Source organism: Salvia hispanica, chromosome 3 (genome assembly GCF_029641045.1).
Source record: "Salvia hispanica isolate PSC_SH4W2 chromosome 3, Shi_PSC_v1, whole genome shotgun sequence".
Classification (NCBI taxonomy): Eukaryota; Viridiplantae; Streptophyta; class Magnoliopsida; order Lamiales; family Lamiaceae; genus Salvia; species Salvia hispanica.
In genome coordinates, this window is record NC_142694.1 from 43,644,569 (window position 1) to 43,664,703 (window position 20,135).

The 20,135-nt window shown below is 37.0% G+C and overlaps 4 protein-coding genes and 1 pseudogene across 6 annotated transcripts; 4 read left to right on the plus strand and 1 right to left on the minus strand.

The window, feature by feature from the left end:
- The first annotated feature begins 1,273 nt into the window (after window positions 1-1,273).
- Window positions 1,274-4,720, plus strand: LOC125213646 (SEC12-like protein 1). The gene is made up of 10 exons (XM_048114301.2): window positions 1,274-1,517; window positions 1,730-1,827; window positions 2,119-2,251; window positions 2,354-2,445; window positions 3,010-3,109; window positions 3,186-3,258; window positions 3,358-3,478; window positions 3,902-4,021; window positions 4,232-4,302; window positions 4,398-4,720. The coding sequence occupies exons 1-10, from the start codon at window positions 1,356-1,358 to the stop codon at window positions 4,589-4,591; spliced, it is 1,164 nt and encodes a 387-aa protein (XP_047970258.1). The 5' UTR covers window positions 1,274-1,355; the 3' UTR covers window positions 4,592-4,720.
- Window positions 4,721-5,322: 602 nt separating this feature from the next.
- On the plus strand, window positions 5,323-8,675 carry SEX4 (dual specificity protein phosphatase (DsPTP1) family protein). The gene is made up of 14 exons (XM_048114302.2): window positions 5,323-5,524; window positions 5,653-5,722; window positions 5,847-5,897; window positions 6,062-6,161; window positions 6,345-6,421; window positions 6,508-6,584; window positions 6,724-6,804; window positions 7,014-7,146; window positions 7,357-7,416; window positions 7,584-7,640; window positions 7,713-7,808; window positions 7,975-8,034; window positions 8,157-8,264; window positions 8,368-8,675. Exons 1-14 carry the CDS (start codon window positions 5,499-5,501, stop codon window positions 8,497-8,499), a joined length of 1,128 nt encoding a protein of 375 aa, XP_047970259.1. The 5' UTR covers window positions 5,323-5,498; the 3' UTR covers window positions 8,500-8,675.
- On the minus strand, window positions 8,623-9,782 carry LOC125213648 (TLDc domain protein). Its single transcript, XM_048114303.2, has 2 exons — window positions 9,461-9,782; window positions 8,623-9,205 (listed from the first exon to the last, which is right to left on the minus strand). Exons 1-2 carry the CDS (start codon window positions 9,642-9,644, stop codon window positions 8,682-8,684), a joined length of 708 nt encoding a protein of 235 aa, XP_047970260.1. The 5' UTR covers window positions 9,645-9,782; the 3' UTR covers window positions 8,623-8,681.
- Window positions 9,783-10,394: 612 nt separating this feature from the next.
- On the plus strand, window positions 10,395-13,469 carry LOC125211519 (uncharacterized). Of its 3 annotated transcripts, none has more exons than XM_048111348.2 (5): window positions 10,395-10,605; window positions 11,382-11,538; window positions 11,768-12,740; window positions 12,915-13,018; window positions 13,103-13,469. In XM_048111348.2, exons 2-5 carry the CDS (start codon window positions 11,405-11,407, stop codon window positions 13,212-13,214), a joined length of 1,323 nt encoding a protein of 440 aa, XP_047967305.1. In that variant the 5' UTR covers window positions 10,395-10,605; window positions 11,382-11,404; the 3' UTR covers window positions 13,215-13,469. The 3 variants fall into 3 exon arrangements, with proteins under 3 accessions (XP_047967305.1, XP_047967307.1, XP_047967306.1); XM_048111350.2 differs by having other exon boundaries at window positions 10,396-10,605; window positions 13,106-13,469; XM_048111349.2 differs by lacking the exon at window positions 10,395-10,605 and adding an exon at window positions 10,647-11,302.
- Window positions 13,470-16,381: 2,912 nt separating this feature from the next.
- On the plus strand, window positions 16,382-19,904 carry LOC148930886 (uncharacterized; annotated as a pseudogene).
- Window positions 19,905-20,135: the final 231 nt, after the last annotated feature.

The following is a 20,135-nucleotide window of genomic DNA, read 5'->3' on the forward strand; positions in this document are numbered from 1 at the left end:
GATTCTTATGAATTATTGAATTGTGATATTTATAAAGGATGGATGTTTGAACTTATGAATTTTGATGGTTATTGACTAATTGTGGATGGATGAGAGATGTTAATATGTATAACTTATGAATTTTGTATTTTTCAAAGTTTGTAGTTATTATCTTTTAAATTCGAACTACTACAAGAATTAGTTATTTTATCTTAAATTCGAGCTACTATAACAATTTTGTATTTCTAAAAATTTGTAGTTATTTTTACTTGAATATTATTACTTCAACATTGTATAAAATTTGGATAAATAATATTAAATAAATTCTAAAAGTTTGTAGTTAATTTAAATAAAAAAAAAAAATCAAAATCACAATTGGGACTGGATACCCGATTTTTCGGGATTGGATATCCGAGTCGGGTATCCGGGTACCCGAAATAAAATTCGGGTCGGGGTCGGGTATTGGATTTTGGGAATTTCGGGATCGGGTACCCGAAAATTTTGGATCGGATATCCGCGGGTACCCAATTTGACAGGTCTAGTCGTATCTAATTTAATTTCAACACTAAGCACTTGACCGCCTGAAAAAATAAATACTAAGCACTTTACAACATTTATTACTCCACATAATATTATCTTAGTAATTTTTTAAAAATTTCACTTAAAAACTCAAAATTACAAAAAAGACACCACAATAGCACATAAAATAACAAAATTCAAAACTCAAAATTTATATATTATTTACTTGAGTCTGGTATAACGTAATAAGAAATATAATTATTCATCTGAAATTTCTTATTACGTCAGATGAAATAAAGCATTTTCATTTGCAATTGTAATTTATTGTTTATGTTTTATTTACATTAATTAATTTTGTTTTACACTTGATGACATTGTTGATTTGACTTTATGAATTCATGTTTTTCTTTTTAATAAGTCAGTCAACCATACGTGAATACTAGTACATCGGCATGTTAGGTGCCACCACCCTTTAAAATAACATCATACCATTATTTATAGTTAATCATTTATATACGTGGACGAATAATAAGCTGATATATGGCAAAAAAAAAGAAGTAAAAATTGAAAAACTCCGGCAACAATTTGTTGCTCTTTATACAACAATTTTTCTTGTCCAGCAATATCCAACACGCTATACAATAATCTATAGATGGCTGTCTAAAATATTGCAATGTATCATTTATAATATTATTATGTAAGTGACGTCACCGTGTCACTTTAACAGGGTTGGTCATTTTAACAATATATATATAGAAATTGAACAATTTCCAATTGCAACTGATTTCAATAAACAAAATCTCGATTTACCTAAAATTGCCTCAAAAACCCCAACGACCAAACCCACAATTTGCGTAATGGAGGGTGTGGATGCTCCGGGGAAGGGGACAGTGACGTGCGCCGCCTGGATTCGGCGGCCGGAGAACGCGCATTTGGTGGTGGTGGGGAAATCGAAGCCGTCCTCACTCGAGATCTTCTCATGGAATCCTATCACCACTTCTCTCTCTTCCTCTCCCAAGGTTTAATTTACTTCATATTTTTGGACTGTTTTTCCAGAAATTATTTAATCATTTATTAGGAATATAATGCAAATAATGATCTCAAAGGCTGATTTTCGAAAGTGATCGGTTTATGCATTTTTTGGAGGCGGATTAATCTTCCATGAGCTGAATTATGAGCGTATGTAAGTTGCTGCTGTGTTTATACGAGTGTTATTGGCGTTTTTTTGTAGGCTAAGTATGAAATTGGGGAAGGCGATGATCCGGTGATTATTGCGGTGCATCCTAGTGGAGATGAATTAGTTTGTTCCACTAGCGCTGGTGATTGCAAGTAAGAAATTGCAATTTGTTGAACAAGGGATACATATAACTGATAGAAAATTTCCGTAATTACTGAGTTATGTAATTGATGAAAAGGAATATGAAAAACTTGAATCTACTTATTGAGTTATGTAATTGATAGAAAATCTGAGTATTTGGTGTTAATCCTTCCATGGCAATTGAAGAGCTGAGAAGAGTTCCCTCTTTCGATGCATGAGAAGCCTGATGAGTGATGACACTTCTACCACAACTTTGTGTCTCATTTTCTGCATATTGACTGACTACTTCATGCCATCTGCAGATTGTTCGATTTGGAAGTCCGTGAAGACAAAATAAAACTTACTTCAAAAGAACAGCTTTTACTGCAGGGGATTGGCCCACAGAAATGTTTGGCTTTTAGTGTTGATGGAACTAGATTTTCCACTGGTGGAGTTGTAAGCCTTCTTTCTATCAGGATACTATGTCTATGAATTTATGCCCTTATTATTGTTGAGGAATATTTATCTTGTATTTCCTTCTTTACTTTCAAATTGAAGGATGGATGCCTTAGGCTATTCGAGTGGCCAAAAATGCGAGCCATTGTGGAAGAACCAAGAGCTCATAAATCATTTCAAGACATGGATTTTAGGTATAAAGAGTATTGAGTTGAATATTTAGCAGTGATATGAGAAACTATCTTTTAAATAATCTTCTAGAATTGTTAGCTTATTTTTTACTCTAGGGACATGATCATGTGCAAAACACAAACAATTTAGAATCTCAATGTGCAAGTACTGAACTTGCCTTTTGTTTTATTCCGTTCTTATAGCAAATGTATTCGGACTCTCATGTCTACATGGTGGTTTTCCTTTTTTTTAGTCTGCATTTTTCGGTTTTTGGGTCCATCTTTATGATGGGAAGGTTGTGTATTCTAGGTTACCTTTTTAGCAGACAGCTATCTGAAAATGAGTAACCTTTCATGACAAGGAGTAATCAACTGAGGCTCATAAAAAATTAACAAAGGTTCTCTTACTTGAAATTGGAAGTGACTGTTGACGCCGATTTATATTCTAATTTACTATGCATTTAACTGTCTGATTATAACCCTTCCTTTGTTTCTGTTCTTTTTCTTTGGTTATATGGATGTATTTCAAGCAATTCAAAATGTTTGATGGCTAATTTAATGTTGGGTCTTCGTATTGCTCTTTCACAGCTTAGACTCAGAGTTTTTAGCTACAACCTCAGCTGATGGTTCAGCGATAATATGGAACACAAGTGATGGAACTCCAGTTACAACTTTGACACGGAATTCTGTATGTTTTGTTTATCCATAAGTTCTAGGCATCAAATACTCACACAATTGAGGTTCTGATTTGGCTCATGTTGCAGGATGAGAAAATTGAACTCTGCAGGTTTTCTAAAGATGGGACAAAACCATTTTTATTTTGCTCTGTTCAAAGAGGTATGATACCTTTCGTCCATAGAGAAAGCACTCATTTATATGATTTTATTTAGCTGAAGGCCTGTGAATGATTCTTGATGAGCAATGTTCTTTGTGCAGGAAATAAGCCACTTACTGCTGTTTATGATATAAGCACTTGGAAAAAAGTTGGGCACAAAAGGTTACTTAGAAAACCAGCTACGATAATGTCTATTAGTTTGGATGGGAAATATCTTTCTCTGTAAGTGCTTAACCACTTTCTATATCTCCTATTTTATAATTTTTTGGCATTATGTACATCGGAAGCAAATGCTTAGACTGGTTTAATATGCTTGCCAAAAGACAGAAGTATTCAAAACTAGAAAGTTTGGTTTGTGTTAGAAATATACACTTCATGAGTTGTAGGGGCAGTTTAGTGCACACAGCCTTAATGTGGCGAACAATCAATACACTTTCGTGATTTATTCACTTTCCTGGAACTTGCTCAATTTGGGACCTGTTTCATATGGATTTTTCACATGCTTATAAATTTAGTGAGATTTGAACTTCACAGTTTTTAGTTTCACCATTGCTTGTACAATGACTGGATATCTTTTCTGCTATCAACTAAAAACTGCCATGTCACTAATTCTACTACGAAAATTCACCTTCTTTTTTAACTTAGTGGGAGCAAGGATGGAGATATATGTGTTGTCGAAGTGAAAAATATGGAGGTCCACCATTGGAGTAAGAGGCAACACCTGGGTTCTGAAATCACATCATTGGAGTTTTGTCCTAGTGAAAGGTAAGCTATAGAAAAAATAAGTCAATTCACAAGTTTCAGGGATTATTGTTACTAAAAAAGCCAGAATTTCTATCCATCTCTTGTATTGTCTATACCTGTGGCATTCTCAATTAAGACATAAATCATGACAATACATATCTTCTCTAAACCTATCAAACATATCTGATTCACTCATTCCAGTTAGTAATTCGACTGCTTTTGGCGTTGCAGGGTAATACTTACCACTTCTAAGGAATGGGGAGTTATGGCGACAAAGCTCACTGTTCCTGCTGATTGGAAAGGTCCCTATATCTGATTCTCCTCTACTTCTTTCTCTCTCAACCGAACTGATCTCAGATTATAGACCGTCTTAACGTTGTTTTGCTTCTGCTCGCAGATTGGCAAATCTACATGCTATTGTTGGGGCTGTTTCTGGCATCACTCGTTGCATTTTATGTAATCTTCGAGAACTCTGATTCCTTCTGGAACTTTCCAGTCGCACAAGATCAAGCTGCACGGCCAGTCATTGAATCTGTCGTGGGGAGTGACCCATTTGGCGAAAATTTGGACCTTGATTACGTTGAATTCTAATGAGATTAACTCAAAAATTACGTAATCTGTTGTTTTTGGAGTGTTCAGTTACTTTATTTAGATTAACTAAGATTGTATACTTTGTTCTTGGCTATCTTTGCGCAAGGGTTGTACTTTATTTTTTTTCTACCTTATTCTTTCAATTTAACTAACTAAAATTTATTCTTTAATATTCGTGCCTACAAAAATATCATAACTATTTGAAGTAGGTCACTTAAAGCATATCGTGAGGCTAATACAGTTGCAAATTTCTTGGCAAGCTGGTCGTCAGGTCGGGATACAGGTATGTACCTACATGATGAGCCACCAATTGGGGTACAAAACTTGTTATTGGACGATCGTTTGGGAACCTCATATGTTCGAGTTGGACAGGCCGTAGTATCTTCTTAAGGGCTATGCCCTCTCTTGTAACAAAAAAAAAAAAAAGCACGGTCATTAAACAAAAGATATACTACTAAAATTGCTTCTAACTCAACATCAAGAAACAACACAAAAATAAGGTGAATCCCATCTTAACTACATGCTATATTAAAATTGTCACTTTTAATATCATCACAAAATATTCAAAAACGCGAAAATATGTTTAATTGAAAAATGTAGTAGCAGAAACACGACATCCAAAAATAAGGTGAATGAAGCTGAAACCTACCCTACAAAAAAGGGTAAAAAACCAATATAAAATTAAACAAAAAATAGGAGTAACTAAAAAGGTAGCTTCACATTTTTCACACATGGCATCATGTCGAATCTACCAAAAGGTTGATATCTTTGTGGATCGATTGAGCTATACGCCAATCTCTATACATAAAAAAACACAAATCATTGCTAAAATATCTCACCACCCTCGCAACAGCTGAAACTTTCGAGCTCATTGTATTCAGTGGTCTTGAATTTCTATCCGGCCCAGATGAATTGCCTCCAGCATCTTCCGAGGTTCTCCTTCAATCATGATTTTTCATCAGTTACACCGATTTTCATGATGGGTTTTAGTTAAAGATGCAATCTTGATATTGTTTGTGTGGATTGCACACAACCTATTTGTTGATTGGTCTGTTTCGCAGAACCTCGGCTTTTCCTCTGCAGAGCTTGAGTGGCTACTCTGGGAAGCCATCGTGCGTTGCTACTTCATTGGTAAGTTTAGGAGAATGTTTTTTTTTTTTAATTCTCCGTTTTGATGGTATGGCTGATGCTGATGTGTGTGATGTTTTACAATGCTTTTGTTCCTTTTTCATTATCTTCAACCTTTTTGATGCAGGCTATGGTGAAAGGAACTGGTTTATCACGAAGATCCATTGTCTTTGCGGAGGTCAGAATTAAAGTGTTGCTCTTCACTTGATTAGATGTGGTTCTTGATTCTTATTGCTTGATTATGTATCTATTATGCTTGTTTTGATATGAATTTGCCCTTTTGATCTGTGAAATCTTTGCTTTGGTGTCTTTTTTTTTGTTTTTGTTTTGAGAATGATATAGGCAGCATCTGGTTCTGTTCCAAGTACAGCAGATGAGACGACGGAAATCGATGACAAATCTGAAACATACAGTCATGACATGACTGCAGCTATGGGTGCTGGTATGTTCAACACTCTGTATATTTTCGTTGTATTATGATGTTCAATTAGTCTATATTGGCAGTGGGACAGTGGCTATATTAAGTTATGTTGCTTTTTTACTTTGTGTTTCATTTTCTATCGGTTCTTAGCATTTTTTATCGTAAGTTGGCTAATCTGGCTAGTGTAATTGCATTGGAATACAGTGTTAACCTATCGGCACGAACTTGGAATGAACTACAACTTCATTCGTCCAGACCTGATTGTTGGCTCATGCCTGCAGGTAACTCGTAGTAAGCATTTGGTTTTTTTTGTTTCAAGGGCTGTATGTTCTTTCTGAAGTCTAACTTTACTTTGAACCCTTGGCAGACTCCGGCTGATGTTGACAAGCTCCGTGCCATTGGAGTGAAAACTATATTCTGCTTGCAGGAAAATTCAGATCTTGAGTATCCAACTATGGTCGTAAAATAGTTGATTCAGTTCATTTTCTTTAAGTTCGCCTATTATTTTGGGGTCTGTTCTTCTATATCCTTGGTACGCTCCTGGCGATGTATATTGTTTCAGCCCTTAAATAGAGTTTTTTAGGTACTTCGGGGTTGATATAACTGCCATCCGCGAATATGCCAACAGCTTCGATGACATCCAACACGTGCGTGCTAAAATTAGGTGGGTGACAAAATGGTACTCTACAAAAGTGATCATTTTCGTAAAACATTATTCTTATAATTATCTGGTGTATAAGTTAAGTTGAAGGACAATGTTTCTGTTTCGTTTAATATGTAAGCCTATAGCTTGTTAAATGAACCTTTAAAGCGTAGTTTTAGGCTAATCGCATGTGCTTGCACTTTTAACTTGTAATGGTTGTCTGGGATCAGGGATTTTGATGCATTTGATCTGCGATTTCGGCTTCCAGCAGTCGTAAGTAAATTGCACAAGGCTGTCACTCGGAATGGAGGCGTGGCCTATATACACTGTACCGCTGGGCTCGGAAGAGCACCTGCAACTGCTGTATGTGAACTTTATACTTTTGATTCATTTTGACCGATTTTATGAGATTTTAAGATTTCTTCTGTTTTGCTATTACTTCTGCTTGTTCTTGAGGTAGAAAACTTAAAATATCGGCGTTACATCATTCACGTCTTACTATTGTGATAAATACGTGTTCTGCTATTATTTTGTTTTATGATTGTACTAATATGTTTCCGGTTGAATCTATAGGTGGCTTACATGTATTGGATTCAGGGCTACACACTCAAAGGAGCACACGAATTACTTTTGGTAGTCATTACTTATCGCTGTTTGTTATTACGTCTTTTATTTAGTTGAGATTATTTTGTGTATGATCCAAGTTGTGTAACTGACACTTCCCTTATGGGGAAAATGTCTTACTATGTTCAGTTAGTTCGTCTTTCTGAAAACCACTCGTCTCGTTTGTTTATCTGCAGAGCAAGCGATCGTGCTTCCCGAAGTTAGAAGCTATAAAAAGTGCAACTGCTGATATCGTGAGTCTCATTTTCTTCCTTGTCTAGTAATGGTATTTAAGTCTGTGTTAATATATCCCTCTTCGTTCAAAGCTGACAGGCACCACAAGGAAACCTGTAAAGTTGAAGTGGCATGGTACTGGTTGTTCGACAGTGGAAATCTCTGGGCTCGACATCGGCTGGGGTCAGGTAATTTTTCGAATAAAACCCCAGTTCCCAGTTGTGTAACTCTCAACGGTTATTCAAGATTTGGCTGTTGGAATATGCTAAATGTGCACCTTGCATTACTGAATTACTTACCATCACTTCAAATTCGAGCTTTCTGAAAGCCATCGACTCTGTAAATTCTTGGCAGAGAATGCCGTTGTCGTATAGTGAAGAAGAAGGTCTATGGATCCTACACAGAGACCTACCTGTGAGTACATTATCTTTTTGTCAGTAATAGTGAACTGTATGGCAGAATTATATTAACTTCAAAATCGATCAAAAATTCGACAAAGAAGTTTGATACGAGCACTTTGCGTTCCTCACGAACAGGAAGGACGCTATGAATACAAGTACATTGTCGATGGCGAATGGATGTGCAATGAGCACGAACTCATCACTAGCCCCAACCAAGACGGTCATGTCAACAACTACATCGAGGTATGTCTACTCGCACCATTTCTTGAGCATATTCCGAGAAATCCTATAACATCTGGTCACTATAACAACTCAACTACTATAACAACCTACTGGTGTGTTGCAGGTGTTCGATGATACCCCTGATAGCAACGCGCATGCGATTCGGAGTAGATTAACCAGCGACGAGCCTGACCTTTCTAGCGACGAGCGAGCTAAAATTAGACAGTTTCTTGAAAGCTTTGCAGATGAGGACTGATTATTTCTGCTTGAGCCTCTTTCTTATAGTAATAATACATAAATATAGTGTAAAGCTTTGAAGGGATGTTTTCTTCACAATGACTATTTTTAGATCAATATAAATGACTATGTAGATCTAACATATTGTGACATAATTTCCTTTTTTTGGTGTTTAATTATATGAATTTCATTCAATAGATGCTAATACAAGCTAGCAATTTGAGGGCTACAAAACACCAACACTTGATCAAGAGTGACTCTACTCTCATCTCCAAACAAAGACTCCTTCCCATCGGCCCTCTTCGCATACGACAGCCCCAGCCTCGACCTCGCCTGCCTCAGATCACCGACGCCCGAGTTCGTATCGGGCCCTGCGAACCCGCCCATCACGGGGGCCAGCGGCGGCCCTATCAGCAGCCCGTCGGCGCCGAACTGGGGGCCGCCGCGGGCGTAGTCGAAGAGGGCCGCGCCGCTGCCCCCGACCTTCGGCAGGACGACGGGGTCATCCCTGGCCCCGTCGTCGGGCCAGTAAAAGAGGAATGCATCAAATGAGTCATAGTAATCGTCAGTGCTCCGGTAGCCCTCAGGGTTAAAAGCGCCAAATTTAAAGTCGCTAGTTGTGTAGCCAATGATGACGCATGGCCCTTTAAAGTCGCATTTGACATGGAAGTCTGTGGCGCTGAATCCATCCGTTTTTGCCTTGTAGCAACATTTCAGTTCCCTACCTAAAAAATTATTCTATGTTAATTGATAAATATGAAAAATTAATAAAAATAATCCAAGCTAATTTATTGCTCATTTTGATGAAGTTATCCTTCAAATAATCACATACGTTATATCAATCTATCTTATCCCTCAAAGTAAAACAAATCCGTGTAAACACTAACTTTTTCGATTTTAACAACATTTACACAACAAAGTGAATGTAAATATGATCATAATCAAGAACTATATTTGAATTGAGTGTAGCAAGTTTGTACCTTTCAAGAATGTTTTGGAAACAAGAGAAGGTGAAAATGGGAGGTCAATATCTTCATAATAGTTGGGCTCTTCTTTTTTGCTTCTACCAAAATCCCAATTGAATAAGCTCTGTGGAAATGCATTCTTCTTCCTTCCATAACTATAGGATAATAATGCTGAATTTGACACACACAAACACTTCATTTTTGAAATAAAGAGTCAAACATACCAACAAAAATAAAAACTAAATCTTCACTCTCATTTGTGTTCTTCCCATATCGATTTTTATAGGATTTCCGATTGGTATTTCCCTTTTTATTCACAATTTTTTGTTTTGTGGCTGGTGATGTTTCATATGAATGGTCAGGAATGAAGTCCCACCACACAGCAATGCAAATAAAATCAGATATATAAATAGATAATTAGTAAAAAAATTTCTTCTTCTTTACGTTTAGTCAATTTATAGTTGTAACTAAAGTCTAAAAGCCACATTTCACAGCATTTGTTTGTATTTTTCCGGGTTTACTCTAACTTCAATTTGATTAATTTCAAGCTTTGTATATTCACCATCTAACTAAAAATTCTCAAATAATAAAATCAAGAACTCCATCATTGTGCTACTTTACATGATGCACATGTAATTCGGATGTATTATACGATTGAAATATTTACTTAATTGAGAAAATAAAAAAACACTGAAAATATTATCAATTGAGATTCTCAAGAAACAATTCATTAACTTTATCTTATGCTGTCAGGATTCCAAGAAAGCAAATATTAAAAATTTAATCGGATAAATATGAATATTTAAATGTGAACAATTCTCGGTCCCTCTATTTGAATGTTATGAATATTCTCTCTCCCTCTATTTAAATGATGAATATTAGAATGTGACAAATCCACTCTCCCTCTATTACAGAAAATGTTGGGTGCCAATTTATTTTGTTTTATTTAATACACTAGATTAAAAATAAACTATTTTTAGAAAATGTCAATTTCGATATTCTAAACAAACAATTTACAAAGCTAGGACAATCATTGGGCAGAATTTAGACAAATTTCTGTGGAAAAGTAGTAGGGTTTATTATATTTCGACACTCTCACTTTGCTCACTCACCCACTCTGTCTCCCAATTTTCCAAAACCCAGCAATCTACACTCACCAGGTAAACTTTCTTATTTTACAATTTCTAATCAAAGCTTCGCGTTTCTCATTTCTTCGCTCTTGTGCTGTTTGTTCGACTGATTTTCTTGATGGGTTTGATTTCTTTGGCTGAATAATGGTTTCTAGCTTTTCCACTTTCGTGTTATGTAGAAAAGATGCAAACTTTGACATTCTTGTTATGTTAGTTTCAGAATTGGATTGAGCTTCACTTCTATATTGCCTTTTGGCTTATTCCCTCTGTTTCTTACTGTTTTGCTATTTGTAGAGATTCTTGACATTGTGTATATGACTGCTGTGGTGTGGTTAGTTTTATGGATTACTGTGATTTCCATTTCCAAGATTTGAGCTTTAGTATATGTTCCTTGATTGTAGTCTCTCTGTGAAAGTGTTTCGAATTTTGTAGTATGGAATTTGAAGTGTTTTGGAACAACATTGTAATTACTGTGTGTTTGTCTGTTCTTTTAGTTCAGTTTACGAAAACTTAGCAACCTGACTGTTTCTGTTTTCCTTATCGAGAGATAGTTGCTATACTTAGGCCATGTTTGGTAGAGGTGATAACTCATCTAGGGATGGAAATCCATGAACAAATATTGGAAGATTGAAACACAAGTATTTATAATGTGTAGACCTTTTCATCTTGACTTATTGTATTGTATATTGGAAGGCACCGCCTGTGGAACGAATATGATGTAGTTTCTGTAAGTGTTGACGGTATTGTGTTCGTATTCATTGTGTCTGTATGTGAAGATAATGAGACATCCGCTTTACTTTCTTCAGATTTTGCTGTCTATATCTAAGTCATGCAAGCTGGCAATGTTGGCTTGGCCGGGCAAGCATTTGCTCTTGCCTCCAGCAGTGACTCGGGTGGGAAGAAGACCCGAATTAGACGGTCAAAAGAGGAGAGGAAATCCATAGCTGAATCTTTCATAAAGAAGTAAATATCACAATACTCTCTTTATCCTTTATACCCCCTCCATTGTTATGTGTTGTTTAATGTTTTAGGCATTTTTAGGGCAATTGAAAAACTCTTCGGAGTGACTAATATCAGCCCCCAATATTTGATGTGTAAATTTAGGAGTATAGACTTGGATTGCTTACTTGTTTAACATTTCATGTCGAATGTTAATATTGTGCTTGTGTATTAAACTTGGATTGCTTTTCAGATATCAGATTTCGAATGATGGAAATTTCCCATCCCTCAACCTTACACACAAAGAAGTTGGTGGTTCATTCTATACAGTCAGGGAGATTGTTCGAGAGATCATTCAAGAAAATCGAGTCTTAGCTCCTCCTAAAGAGTGTCCTGATGAAAATGGGCTATTCTGGAGTCTTAGAACAGCGCCATTTGGATCTATATCAATGGAATCGAATGTCGACTTGTCAGTATCAGATAGAGGTGATGAGGTAACAGAAAATGTTTCCACTTCCAGTGAATCTTATGAGTTGGCTGACAAAGATGGAGGTTCTGATCGGACCAGTGAAAGCCTTCATGTACCTAATGATTATCATGATGAAAGCATGGAAGAGGTTTCAAACTTACCACAAATGAACAGCCACAATTTTGAGGAAAACAATGTGAATGGATTTGTGGTGGCTGATCATCACATAGATATTGACGAGGGGTCAGGGAGTCGAATGCATAGTAACGAGCAATATTACATTAAGAATGATGAGACAGTTGACAGGAAGAAAGAATTTGGGGAAATAATTCATACTGAGCCTACAGCAATCAAGACGCTGAATCAAGAGAAACTCGAAGCTCGAAATGTAGAACCGTCTCCATCTTTTAAATCTCTGACTAACTCTGGTATAGTGGTGGAAACATTTCCTTTGAGGCCTGTACCTACAACAATTGAGAAAATGGCGGGAGAATCTGGTGAACGACAAGGGGAAACTGAAGAAAAGAAGACATTTACGCAGAGCCCTTCGAGTTTTGTCAGTGAGAAAGGTGACAATAAGCTTCCACATTCAACAGCGGAACTGAATGGTGAAAATAGGGATGCAAGAGTGGTGCTAAATCTTCAAGGCCCCTCAATGGAAAACGCCATACATACATCAGCAACTAAACCCAGTGAGCTCGATGCAGGTAGCATTGGAGAGCTTGAATCGGAGGATTCCTTGCCTGATGGTGCCAAGGTATGTTTATATTGTTCAAATAAGCTCACGTATGTATACATAACGACATGGTGAATTATTAAGTGATGTCATGTTCGTGACATTCTATCCTTGCCATGAATAATATAAATGGCAAGTTAGCCCAAGCTTGGAACTACGCCTCTGATGTCATTTCAACAACCTTTTCTCCTGCAGGCCAGCAGTTCTACTAAAACGATGATGTCTGAAAACTCCACCGCAGTTGTAGGAAAATCGACAGATGCAAAGGGAAACAATCCCACACTGGACCGAATCAATATGTAAGTTGTCATCTTTTAGTTCAAAATGTGCAAGTGTCTTATGGCCTTCAGCTTCTGACATCTCCCTGTTTCGTGTTTTATTAGCAGTGAAACTTGGGATGGCGCAGCGAAGAAATCTCCTCAACCTGAAAGTAATCCACTCCTGGCATTAGTAAAATCGATTATCTCTTCGTTTGTGAAGTTTTGGACCGAGTAATTGTCATTTTTTCGTGCCCTCCTTTGAGCAGTACCGCCTTTTAGATGTCTTCGGAGTGGTTTTGATGGTTCATGAGTAGTTTTTTGTTGGTAGTTATATGATTTGGATTGAAGAAGATGGTCTTTTTTTTACTGGGAATATTTTCCGCCATGTTAAAATAGAAGATGTTTGTTTGTTTGTTATTCAATATGGAGTACAAGACTTGGTGTGTGTTTCTAAGTGGAAATAGTTATATGCTATATTTTTGGCGAATCATATTGATATTTATGTTTGATGGACTATTATTTTTATGAACAAATGATGCTAGGTTAAATTGGAAATTTATTAGTAGTATTTATCATTTCAAAAAATTTGAACGATTGAACGATTGGATATACATGTCCCTAGTCTATGAGTAGTATGTACTATCGCAAAAAATAAAAAAATCAAACAGAATTACAAAATGAAAACGGCTTCATCCCGAATGCAAGGCGTAGTGTTTATGCTAGAAGATGAGAAGATGTTATTAATTTTATAATCTTATTTGATTTTTATTTTTGAGTGAACTACAAAAGTAGTCCTTGGACTATGCGTTTATCTCGTCAATGGACCCTGGACTTTCAAAATATCCCCAGACAACCCTGGACTAAGCGTTTATCTCGAAAATGGTCTATTTTCACTGTTTAGTGATGAAAATACCCTTTGGGGGATGTTGGGAGGTTTGGGTAATTTAGTCTTTTTACATTTTGAATCTGATATTATTTCAGTGGTAACTAAATATCATATTACTTCAAAATTATTATTCTTCTTCCCTTTCGCCATCTTTCACTTTGTTTCTTTATTTCAATATTATATATAATTTTATAAATTAAATTTTGATTTTCAAATATCAATAATTTTTTTTAATTAAAACTATCAATTCACGGACACTATAAATATTGACTAAAACTATTAATTTTTGTTATTTAAGATAATATTCAGCTAAATTGAAGAAGTACGGATTAATCATGATGAAAAAATAAGAGCTATGCTATTTAGCCTTCGTTCGGTTGTTATAATTGCTTGTTATTAAATATTATGAAGTTGACTAAAAATTTGATACTACTAAAAATTTGATATAGGAGAATTTTTGTTGAAAATTTCTAGTTATCTTTTATTGTTTTCAAATTAATAAACGAAAATTATATTAGTCTTAAATTAGATGCATATTTATTTCGGCATAAATCGTTTTATATGATCTATTTATGATTAAAACTATTAAATATTGATTTAAAAGAGTCGTCGTACTTTATTGATTAAATATTAGACACTATCAAATATTGATTAAAACTATTAATTTGTTAATTTAATAGTAGTAATTTTAATAATGAAATTTTTTTATTGATATTTAAAAATTGAAATTAAAATTTTTAATTTTATAAAATTAAATCTAATATTGAAATAAAGAAACAAAGTGAAGGATGGCAAAATGGAGGAAGAATGATAATTATGAAATAATATCAGATTTAGTACATCACTGAAATAATATCAGATATTAAATGTAAAAAGACCAAATTGCCCAAACCCCCAAAATGGTATTTTCGTCATGAAATAGTGAAAATGGATAATTTTTCGAGATAAACGCTTAGTTCAAGATTGTCTGGGGTTATTTTGAAAGTCCAGAGTTCATTGGCGAGATAAACGCATAGTCCAGAGCAACCAATGTAGATTTATCTTTTTCAATATGGTTTAAGTAAGTAGTCCTTTATACTATACTCCATAAGCAAATGTATGGATAACTTGTTAGCTTGTCTCATCCAATAATTCTGATTAGTTATAGTAGCATGTTACCCTAAACCCTAAACTCTTTGAATTCTCCCTGCTTGAAGGCGACAACCAAAAATGCAAAAATGTTCTAGTTTTAGATAGACACATAGAGAGATGATGGTATTGTTCTTGTGCAAAATAATAGTAGGTACAATAATATATTTTTGACTTATGTAATTCAGAAATAAATTTCCAGCTGCATTTTTAGTTTTTTATCTATAGGCTAAGGGCGTTCAAACTAAATCGGTAGCCTAAGTAAAAATATCACACAGAACTATGAATGTTTGATTAAGATCTGCAAAATCAAATTCAGCAACTATTATGTATCGGTGAGAATCGGTGAATCGGTGAGAGAATCAATAACCTCTTTCAAGTTAAAGAGTTGCAAATAGAAAATAAGCAAGCAAATGCTGACCAACACTTTGCCGGAAATTGTAACAAATAAAGCAGAAAAATGTGGAGAATTCCGTAAGCAAGCCATTAAAAGGAAGAGATGAATCACCTATTGCAGATGATTGAGCAGGGAAACGAAGTCAGTGAGAGGAAAAACTGTCGAAAATTTTGTCTTCTGCTGGAAAAACCGCGTCGTCGTCGAGCATAGAGGAATCGCCTATTGCAGATGATCGAGCAGGGAAACGAGGTCAGTGAAATCTGCTGTAAAAACTGCTGGAAAACTGCAGAGAATCGGTGAGAATTAGAGGGAGGCGGTGAGAATTGGGGGAGGAGAATCCGTGAGAATTGGGGAAGGGGAGGAGAGCGGTGTGAATTATATCGAGAGAATTGGACGGCAAATTGGAGTCGTTCGCTTTTCCATATTCAAAAATTGCCAGTTACAAAACTATTCAAGAATTAGTATGGTGTGGCTCACCAAGTAGAATTAAATCCCCTCTTCCGTGTTGCATGCATGTAAATCCATCACTCTATATACATGCATGCAACATAAGATGCATGCGATGGGACTTGTGTGGGGTATGAAATTAAATAAGCCATTGGTGATCAATAAGGGAGCACATGTTTCACCCGAATAGACATGATGATGTGGCGGTGAGGTGGCAGTAGAGGTGTGGGATGCATGGAAGAGAAAGTATAAAAGGGGGACCACGCCATTTTCATTTGTGTGTGTTGTGTGATTGTTCATGTGTTTCGGATCGTGGATCTAAGGCAATTATTGCTCGTTCATTTCGATTGTAATCTTTCATTATCGTTTATCTTCCGCAATACAATTCCTCTTTGATTGTGTCACCTTATTTTGCTGCGTAATTCAGTGTTATTGTGTGTGATGCTTGTGAGTTGATTTCATAATTGGGAAGCCACGAGCTCAGGTGGTAACAAGTGGTATCCAGAGCATTCGATCTCCGAGCGTTGGATCGGTGACGCGAAGCATGGAAATGGAAAGGAAAGTGATGGATCTGGTGGAGAAACGGGTGGGTGAGTTGCTGGAGAAGACGACACAGGCTCAAAATGGGAAACTTGATCAGATTACGGATGCGATCGCAGCGAATAATCTGCAGAACCAGAAGAACAAACTGGCGTTGGAGAATGGGTAAGGAGGTAGTAGAGGCAATGACCGTTGGAGTGAGGGGAATGATTGGGGGCGATCCACGCGATATGAATTTTCAAAGTTCGACGAAGATGGATTCGAGGGATGGGTGTTGCGAGCGGAGTATTTTTTTCAGGTTGCGAAGGTACCGAAGGAGGAAAGAGTAAGAGTGGTTGCGATCCATCTTGAGGGGAAGGCGATGCAATGGCATAAAGGCTTTGAGAGTCTACACGGCTATATGACATATGCAAATTGGGCGTGTTACATCGCTGGGCTGGTTTGCTCGCTTTGGAGCAAATGCATTTGAAGATCCATTGTCAGATCTTCGAAATCTCAAACAGGGGGGAACATTGCAAGCTTATATGGATGTTTTTGATGTGCTACACCCGAGGGCTGGTATTAGGGAGGATCAGGCCTTAAGTTTTTTCCTATCAGGCTTAGTAGATGAGTTGCAGATGCCTGTGGGAATGTTCAAACCGAAGGGGTTAGCTGAAGCTTATTCGTTGGCTAAATTGCATGAACTTACAGTCAAGGCGTTAGGAGGAGGGAAGTCTAAAGGGAATCAAGGTGGAACATACTCTAGTAATAGTTATCACTCAAGTAGCAAGCCCTTAGCTGTGACGGACACCAATAAGCCGGTGGGAAACTTTAGTAACTGGGGTGGAAATAACAGAGATAACACTCAGTTTGGGAGAGTCAGAGCTAGTGCATATTTAACACCAAAGGAACTGGATGTGAAGAGGGCAAAGAAGGAATGTTTTTGGTGTACAGAGAAATTTACTCCAAATCATAAGTGTTCCATGAGAAAATCATTTGTGATACAACTTATACGAAGGGATGAACCTTGGAACCTGAGGAGCCAGAGGAGGAGAGTGAGAATTGTGAAGAAGAGAAGCTGGATCTACAACTATCATTACATGCCGTTTGGGGGAAGGATGGACCTCAAGTGATGAGAATCAGGGGACTATGTCAGAAAAAGGCTCTGAAAATTATAGTAGACACTGGAAGCACACACAACTTCTTGAGTTCTAGAGTGGCTAAGAAAATCAATTGTGAGCTGATCCATATGGACTCCAAGGCTGTGGTCTGTGGAAGTGGCCAATGGTCAGATATTACAATGTAAGCAAAAGTGTAGTGACTTGGAGTGGGAGATGCAGGGAGCTACATTTCAAGCTGAGGTTTATGTCATCAATATAGAAACTTATGATCTCATTTTGGGAGGAGAATGACTATCTACATTGGAGGAAATAAGGTGGAATTTCAATAAATTGAGCATGGAGTTTGAGCTGGAAGACAGAGAGATTAAATTGCAGGGAGAATTGTGGTCCCCAAAAACTGAGCAGCTCCATTGTTTACATGTTTTTAACCAGCAAGAGGCTGATGAAGCTGAGAGGAAAATGAACCAACTAATGCCTGCTGTGGAGTCTGAGTTGAGCATCTGTTGTGAGATCAGTGTGGAGGAAATTTGGTCCGACCTTAATGAAATTTTGGAGAAACATGCAGAATTATTTATGGAGCCCAAATCTCTTCCACCTCAGAGGGATCATGATCACAAGATGATATTGAAGGAAAGTTATGAGGCAGTTAATATCAAGCCTTACAAGTATGCTTCCCAACAGAAGGATGCTATTGAATCTATGATTGCTGAAATGTTGGAGGCTGGGATTATTAGGCATAGTGAAAGTCCTTTTTCTAGTCCCTTGGTTAAATAGAAGGATTCCTCCTGGAGGCTGTGTGTGGACTACAGAGCATTAAATGCCATTACTGTGAAGGATAAATATCATATTCCTGTCATAGAGGAGCTTCTAGATGAATTGGGATCAACTTCTTAGTTTTCAAAGGTAGATTTGAGGTCAAGGTATTGGCAGATGAGAATGAAGCCCGAGGATATATACAAAACTGCTTTTAAAACGCATCCTGACCACTATAAGTTTCTAGTTATACCATTTGGCTTAACAAATGCGCCAGCTACATTCCAAAATCTTATGAACACTGTCTTTAGAGAGCAGCTCATGAAGTTTGTACTTGTTTTCTTCGATGATATCTTGATTTACAGTGGCACCAAATAAGAACATGAGCTTCATTTGTATGTGGTGTTGGAATTAATGAAAGAGCATTGTTTATTGGCTAAGAGGTCTAAGTGTACCTTTGGGAAAATAGATGCAGTGAAGAATTGGCCTCAACCTAGATCTATCAAACATATTAGGAGCTTCTTGGGCCTAACTGGTTATTACAGGAGGTTTGTGTCTAACTATGGAGTTATAGCTCGACCCTTGGTGGAGGTGATCACCCTTGGTGGAGGTGATCAAAGGGGTCAGTGTTCAAATGGACTCTATAGGCACAAGCTGCATTTGAGAGGTTAAAGGCTGCAATGGTAGCAGAACTTGCCTTGCCTGATTTTTCTAAGGATTTTGTAGTAGAGACAGATGCATCAAGGGTGGGGATTGGAGCTATTTTAATGCATTATCTCCCAGATATCAGTCCCTATCAGTCTATGAGAAGGAATTGCTTACTATACTCATGACAGTGAAGAAATGGTATCACTATCTTCAGTGCAGGAGATTCATTATTCTGACAGATCACCAAATCTTGAAGTACTTGCTTGAACAGAAACTAACTACCCCTACACAACAAGCATGGATGTCTAAATTGATGCACTTTGATTATGAGATAAGTAAAAGAAGGGAGTTGATAATTCTGCTGCAGATGCCTTATCCCGTGTTCCTGAGGTTATGACCTTTGCTCTCACATCTTTTATTATTCCCCTGGAGTTAATTACTTAAATTAAGGCTGACTCTCAAATACAACAACCGATCTCTGAAAAACAGCAAGATGTTGCTTCACATCCCTCTTTTACTTGGAGTAATGGAGAACTCAAGAGTTATGGTAAATTGGTGGTGGGAAGTGACATACCATTGAGGGCCAAAATTTTATCTACTTTTCATGATTCTGCATTGGCTGGACATTCTGGAGCCTTAGCTACATACAAAAGAGTCTCTGCTCTACTTTATTGGCCTAAAATGGTGAAGGATGTGAGGGAATTTGTGCGCGTTTGTGTTACTTGCCAGAGATATAAATTGGGGAACTCTTCACCTGCAGGTTTGTTGCAGCCCCTGCCAACTCCTACGGCTATATTCACTAATCTAACTATGGAATTTATTGAGGCACTGCCTGCTTCACAAGGGAAGGATACTATCTTAGTGGTGGTTGATCGGCTAAGTAAGTACGCTCACTTCATGGCCTTATTTCACCCTTTTACAGCAAAAAAGGTGGTTGAAGTCTTTCTAGACTCTGTTTTTAAGCTTCACGAGATGCCTATTAAGATTGTGAGTGAAAGAGGAGCCATCTTTGTGGGGGCTTTCTAGAAGGAGTTTTTTGCATTATTGGGTGTTGATCTACTTTATTGTACTGCCTACCACCCGGAAACAGATGGGCAATCCGAGGTAGTCAATAGATGTCTTCAATGTTATCTTCAGTGCTCGATTAGAGAGAAGCCTCACTCTTCGATACATTGGTTGGGCTTAGCAGAATACTGGTACAACACAACCTATCATTCAAGTATTAAGATGACCCCTTTTGAGGCATTGTATGGATTC

Excerpts from the sequence above, each read along its gene's own strand:
- LOC125213646 (XM_048114301.2), top strand. The coding sequence starts at position 1,356 with ATGGAGGGTGTGGATGCTCCGGGGAAGGGGACAGTGACGTGCGCCGCC. Across the intron at positions 2,252-2,353 it reads GATTTTCCACTGGTGGAGTT|GATGGATGCCTTAGGCTATT; the intron begins GTAAGCCTTCTT and ends TTCAAATTGAAG. Across the intron at positions 3,479-3,901 it reads GATGGGAAATATCTTTCTCT|TGGGAGCAAGGATGGAGATA; the intron begins GTAAGTGCTTAA and ends TTTTTAACTTAG.
- SEX4 (XM_048114302.2), top strand. The coding sequence starts at position 5,499 with ATGAATTGCCTCCAGCATCTTCCGAG. Across the intron at positions 5,898-6,061 it reads GATCCATTGTCTTTGCGGAG|GCAGCATCTGGTTCTGTTCC; the intron begins GTCAGAATTAAA and ends AGAATGATATAG. Across the intron at positions 8,265-8,367 it reads ATGTCAACAACTACATCGAG|GTGTTCGATGATACCCCTGA; the intron begins GTATGTCTACTC and ends GGTGTGTTGCAG.
- LOC125213648 (XM_048114303.2), bottom strand. The coding sequence starts at position 9,644 with ATGAAGTGTTTGTGTGTGTCAAATTCAGCATTATTATCCTATAGTTAT. Across the intron at positions 9,206-9,460 it reads TTCCAAAACATTCTTGAAAG|GTAGGGAACTGAAATGTTGC; the intron begins GTACAAACTTGC and ends ATAATTTTTTAG.
- LOC125211519 (XM_048111348.2), top strand. The coding sequence starts at position 11,405 with ATGCAAGCTGGCAATGTTGGCTTGGCCGGGCAAGCATTTGCTCTTGCC. Across the intron at positions 11,539-11,767 it reads GCTGAATCTTTCATAAAGAA|ATATCAGATTTCGAATGATG; the intron begins GTAAATATCACA and ends ATTGCTTTTCAG. Across the intron at positions 12,741-12,914 it reads CCTTGCCTGATGGTGCCAAG|GCCAGCAGTTCTACTAAAAC; the intron begins GTATGTTTATAT and ends TTTCTCCTGCAG.